General features: G+C 47.7%; 1 protein-coding gene across 1 annotated transcript; it reads left to right on the top strand.

The window, feature by feature from the left end:
• Window positions 1-354: 354 nt before the first annotated feature.
• LOC311240664 (histone H2B-like) lies at window positions 355-735 on the top strand (the record flags this gene model as incomplete). Its single annotated transcript, XM_084329236.1, has 1 exon — window positions 355-735. The coding sequence occupies one exon, from the start codon at window positions 355-357 to the stop codon at window positions 733-735; it is 381 nt and encodes a 126-aa protein (XP_084185362.1).
• Between the last annotated feature and the right edge of the window lie 5,734 nt (window positions 736-6,469).

Raw genomic sequence — 6,469 nt, 5'->3', positions numbered from 1 at the left:
GCAAATCTGGTATGTCATAAATGTATAGATGTAGCGTGTTTAGCAGTGACAGATGTCACCAAGAGAGCTCAATTTAATGTGCACAAAATCATTGTCTTGGAAAAATACAGTTTCACGTCGATTATTGCTTGGCTTAATATCAAGTGTGGCTATGGAGTTTTGCTAAGAGAATACGTAATTGCGTTATGGCTTTGCGCGCAAATAGTCTCCTGTGCGCGGGAAATGTGCGACAAAGCCTCTCAACCAATCGTATACAAGAAGCCAGGCAGCTGTATTTGCACAATTTGACCTATAAAATGGCAGCAGTGCGCTTCTGTTTCCACATTCGTTGCTGTTTAGTTCCGATTGATCATCATGCCTGAGCCAGCCAAGCAGGCGCCCAAGAAGGGCTCCAAGAAAGCCGTCACCAAGACAACCGCCAAGGGAGGCAAGAAGCACAGAAAGTCCAGGAAGGAGAGTTATGCCATTTATATTTACAAGGTGCTGAAGCAGGTCCATCTGATTCCTGACACCGGCGTTTCTTCCAAGGCCATGAGGATCATGAACTCCTTCGTTAACGACATCTTCGAACGCATCGCCGGTGAAGCCTCCCGCCTGGCTCTCTACAACAAGCGTAGGACCATCACTTCCAGGGAGATCCAGACCGCCGTCCGCCTGCTGCTCCCCGGTGAACTGGCCAAGCACGCTGTATCCGAGGGAACCAAGGCTGTGACCAAGTACACCAGCTCCAAGTAAACTTCCCTGTCCATCTAACCTGTATTCACCCAAAGGCTCTTTTCAGAGCCACCCACTTTGTTTTGAGAGAGTTATTCCAATGATCGTTATTCCAATGATCAGTCAAGGTCGGGTGACAAATGAATAAACTCATTATATGCATTTGTTTTTCCTGGACCAAGACTAGGATGCTGCTGCCAGTCATATTCACGAAGGGGGTGGGGGTGTAAGTCTAAGCTTAGACGTTCAAAACACATCTAAGCTTAGACGTTCAAAACACGTCTAAGCTTAGACGTCTACCAAACTTTTACTTTTCACCCCACTTTAGACTGATTTTAGACGTCTATGTCATGACGTTGAAACAACGTCTAAGCTTAGACGTTCAAAACACGTCTAAGCTTAGACGTTCAAAACACGTCTAGAATAGACGTCTACCAGTGCATGTGAGCGGATCGGAGCGTGAGCGGCGTGGGGAGCGGAGCGGGCGGTTTTGACGTGAGCGAGGAGTGGGTTTTAAAATGGGTCGGCGCGACGTCCGGAACGAGAGTTCTCCTCCGCTCCAATCCACTCCGGGCCGCTCACACAGTGGTTTAACACTTTGACTGCCTAAAAACGATTTACAACGTCTTTGCTGGCGATGCTAAAGTTGCCGGGGGACGCTGTACAGCGTCCTTATATCAATATTTCAAAAATCTGGAATCGGATTCATATTCCCCCTCCGCTGGCCTGAGATTCACCAGCAGGACCCACTGAGCTCTCTGGCGGTTCAGGAGCGCCATCTGGTGGCCGATCGGCGCAACTGCTTAACAGGAAGCGCAGTAGAGGTTTTGCTGGTCGGCCCTATTGCTTCCGGCCACTCGGGATAGGTTCCGGCACTCTAGCTCGTCACTCTACATAGCGATCGATTGCCAATAACTCGATAAACAACATGATTTGGACGTATATACCATTATACAAGCTGGAGATGGACCGGGTAATAATATATCCCATAATGATAAAATGTCTACTCGACGATGATCGCCCAACGGCGCGCGGAGACTGGGGTGAGTTTCAGCGTGTAACGTTACCATCTTCGATACTAACTGCTTTTATCAACATTTGACCCACATTAGATGATTGGTATAACGCTGCCCACGGAATTATAAACGCCCCCTCGCCCATCCGGTCAACATCAGATGACGTGTAGTAACTTCTAGAAGTACGTCTAGTTGGAATTTTTTATATCGCGCTGATTGCCATCAAACTGTATTTCATCATCAATATAATGCATTTGGGGCTATATATCACGTTCTGGAGAAAGTTGCAGAAAGAGATGAAAACATACTTATACATTAGACCATACTTTACTATGAATATGTGAATGAAAAAGTTTAACGTTGCTACACAATGAACAATACATATAGGACTTTGAATGGGCCCTAATAATGGCAATGTAGCAATAGAATTTAAAAAGTTATAGCCCTGCAAAGAAGGGGACGTTCTCCATAGACAAATAGCGCTGGCAATCTATGGTATATCATTAATTTAACCCATGGCAGCCAAAGTGTTAACACTGATGTAATATACATGTAGTACAATGCCAAAGCAACAGATGGCGATCTACAAACATGAAGGCCATTTTCAACCAATGAGAAGGGTGAACCTGTGATATCCTGTTCAGGCTTTGTCACTCACATCCTGTTAGAAATCTGAATCTGACGCCATTGTTGTTGTCGTTAGCTTACATGCTAACGTTAATGGCAGCGACCATAGCATTGTGGCTAGGCTAGCTATCATCGCTTAATAGAGCTAGTGAATGGATAAACAACGTTATTTAACATTGCAGAATGGGTACAATTACAATGCGGCTCAATACAAACAATTGTTAAGGGGCCCAGGGGGTGTAGACTGTTGTAGTTTGAGCTAATTTACACCATGCTCAAAAAAAGAAAGAAAAAAATCTGCCGAGCGATCTGGCGCGGGGAGCGGGGATCGCTCGATTCAAGGTGAGCGGTGAGCGACTTGGGGGCGGGGTCAACATGAGCGATTAGTGGAGCGGACCAAGCTTTAAAGAGCGAAGAGCGGATTTCTCCCCCGCGCCGATCCGCTCACGTGGCCTGACGTCTACCAAACTTTCACTTTTCACCCCATTCTAGACTGATTTTAGACGTCTATGTCATGACGTTGAAACAACGTCTAAGCTTAGACGTTCAAAACACGTCTAAGCTTAGACGTTCAAAACACGTCTAGAATAGACGTCTACCAAACTTTCACTTTTCACCCCATTCTAGACCGAATTTAGCCTAGTGTGAGGATTCGCCTGTCCCTGGACCTTTTTTCCCTGTCTACTCTCCTCAACAGCCCCCACCCTTGCGAGGACTTTTCCCTGTCTCCTACTCTTCACCAGCCCCCACCCTTGCGAGGACTTTTCCCTGTCTCCTACTCTTCACCAGCCCCCACCTTTGGACATTCTTGTTCCCCTACCTTCATGCACCTGTTGGGAGTTTGCGATCAGCTCGGGAGAGTACTTAGGTTGCAGACTCCCCTCCAGTCCTTGTCGGGTTGTTCTGTGTTCTGTACGTCGGTTCTGTACGCGGTACGCGTCTGTACGTTGTACGCTTCTGTATGCTGGTTCTGTACGCTGTACGCTTCTGTATGCTGGTTCTGTACGCTGTACGCTTCTGTCGCTACCATCACCTGCCGCGTCTTCGGCCTCGGACCCCGGCTCGCCATCGCTCCCTATTCCACGGGGGGATGGCGTGTTCTCCCTCGGACCCCGGCTCGCCATCGCTCCCTATTCCACGGGGGGATGGCGTGTTCTCCCTCGGACCCCGGCTCGCCATCACTCCCTATTCCACGGGGGGATGGCGTGTTCTCCCTCGGACCCCGGCTCGCCATCGCTCCCTATTCCACGGGGGGATGGCGTGTTCTCCCTCGGACCCCGGCTCGCCATCGCTCCCTATTCCACGGGGGGATGGCGTGTTCTCGCCCCGGTCCCCTGGGACCCCCTTTGTTCTGCGCTGCCCGTCGGCAGCATCCGAGGAGGAGGAGGAGGATTCCTTTCGGAGCAGCAGAGCCCTACTCGGTGTAGGGACGGAAGAGGATCCCCGTGCCCGGCCTCCGCCGTCGGGCCCCCGGTCCCCGTGCCAGGCCTCCGCCGTTGGATTCCTGTCCCCGTCCCCAGCCCCTCTCTCCGGGCCTCTGTCCCAGTCTCTAGCCCGCCTCTCCGGGCCTCTGTCCCTGTCCCCCTCTCCAGTGCCCCTAGTCCCTTAGCCTGTTCGCCTGTTAAAGGCACAGTGCCGCAGTTTTCATATTTCATGGACTCTATTGTTTTTTGTGTTCTCCCTTAAAGGGACTGTGCCGCTTTTTGTTATATAATAAATATTGCCCTGTTTTGGCTTACTCTAATACCTGTCTTGTGTTGTGCGATTGGGGTCGGTTTCAAACCGTAACACCTAGCCTTGATTGACATTTTTTATTAACAGATTGCAGAATGGGTACAGTACAGTACAGCTCAATACACACAATTGTTAACCCTTTCACTGCCACACTACCAAATGGTTAACCCTTTCACTGCGACAATACACAGTATGTTAACCCTTTCACTGCATATATGTAGTATCCTCAAGAATATGTGCATAATCTTGTGTAATTTTTGCAATTGTACATATCTAATTTAAATTATTAGAAGCATTATGGTAAACTTTATATTACCAGCTATACATTAATATAATTAACCAAGTTCACATTGTGAGATGGAGAGTTCAGTGTTCTGATGGCCTGGGGGAAGAAGCTGAGCCGGAGTGTCTCTGTTCTCGTAGTGTGTGTACGGCGTTTGCCTGACCGCAGCAGCTTGACCAGGCTGTTGTTGGGGTGGTGGGGGGTGTTTAATTATTCTGCAGGCTCTGGATTTGCACCTCCTGTTATAAGACCTGCAGGGGTGGTAGTGCAATACCCGTAGTATGCTCTGCTGAGCGCACCATTCTCTGGAGTGCCTTCCTGTCCTGTGCCGTGCTGTTTCCAAACCAGGCAGTGATGTTTCCAGTCAGAATGCTCTCTACAGCCCCGGAATAGAAGGAGTGGAGTATCTTTCCCGATACTCTGAACTTCCTTAACTGTCTCAGGTGATAGAGGCGCTGTTTAGCCTTTTTCACCACAGAATATATGTGTGTTGACCATGTCAGGTCCTCTGTGATGTGGACTCCCAGGTACTTGAAACTGCTCACCCTGCTCACCCTGTCCACGATAGCCCCGTTTATCCACAGTGGCGTGTGTGTCCCCTGCTGTATTCTCCTATTCTATTCTATTCAAAGACACATGACCCCCCACAGGAACAAACAACCCCATATTCATACAGACGGGCACTGTTTGAAGAAGAGTGAGCAAAGCACTGAACTTCTTTGTTGTGTTCTATTTTTAAAACTTTTTCTACTATAATTTTTGTGCCTACATTTTGCTTGTAGGAACCAGATGTATATTGCCACACAATACTGTCTGGCTTTGCAGACACCTATTAATGCATCCCCCATTCATTCACACACAACAAGGGACTAAACACGTTTCGCAATTATGCCACATCAATGTGGAACGCCCTACCCAGAGCTGTAAAGGAATGTGAATCACTACCCACTTTTAAAACCACTCAAGGAGCACCTACGGGAGACTGCAATTCGAAACTGGCCCCTGTAAATATCCTAACCCAACCCTCTCCAATGTACAGTAAATGTTCTAACCCAGTAATACACAAGACCCTCTTCTTGGACCTAGTAAGGTTTCGTCGATAATCCAATGTACAGTTACCCCCCCCGCCTACCCACCCCCCGCCCCACCCAACCACCTCCAATGTACAGTCCGCCTCCCCCACCCCACCTACCCAACCCCCCCCCACCCCACCTCCTACAATGTACAGTCTCTTCGTCAAATGGATATACTCTCTTCTTTTTCTTTTTTTTTAACTCTTTTTGTACCACAAACAGTACTGTATTTGTAAATCTGGTATGTCATAAATCCAATCTCCCCCCAATCCCATTCAATCTATTTTGCTGCAGCTCAAATGTATTCCCTTGCCCCAATTTGCCTTTTATGTCTCTGTCTGTGTTTTGTGTATTTGTATGTTTGTTTTTGTTTTGCTGCCATTTTGGCCAGGTCTTGCTCGAAAAAGAGATCTTTGATCTCAAGTGACTACCTGGTAAAATAAAGGTAAAATAAAAAAAAAATTCATATTATGTTATGATGAATTGAAAATGGGGGACCCTGATGGGACCCTGATGTAAACAAGATGAAAGTCTTTCAGTGGTCTGCATCCCCTTAACAATTGTGTGTATTGAGTTGTACTGTGTACCCATTCTGCAATCTGTTAATAAACTTTTCAATCAATCAATCAATCAATCAATGAGTGGTGCTGAGAGGGAGGGGGCAACGCGGAAGTCTCGCGTAATCGCACGAGACTCGCCCGTTTTAACACGGGTTTGAAACCCCGTTCCACCCTGGTCCCTTCGCGCTGTCCACAAGCAAGGTAAATGTCTGTCTCAGTGTCTCTGTTATTTTAATAAAATGTGGCCAAGTCCATTACTATTCCCTCTCGAAACGTAACCGGGTTGACTACTATATATCTAATGGCATGTGTAGTTGGTTCATACGAGTGTACGTGCTTGTATTTCTATAAAAAATGGTTAGATCTTACATGTTGCACGCGCACTACGATCATTTCAGTGATGGCTGCCCCCATGCTACCGCGTTGAGGCCTGCTAGCTAGCTGCTCTTATGTAGAATAGTA

This window comes from Notolepis coatsorum, assembly GCF_963971535.1.
Source record: "Notolepis coatsorum genome assembly, chromosome: 14".
NCBI lineage: Eukaryota > Metazoa > Chordata > Actinopteri > Aulopiformes > Paralepididae > Notolepis > Notolepis coatsorum.
Note: the sequence above shows the minus strand (reverse complement) of the source record. Positions and strands in the feature narration are given on the sequence as shown.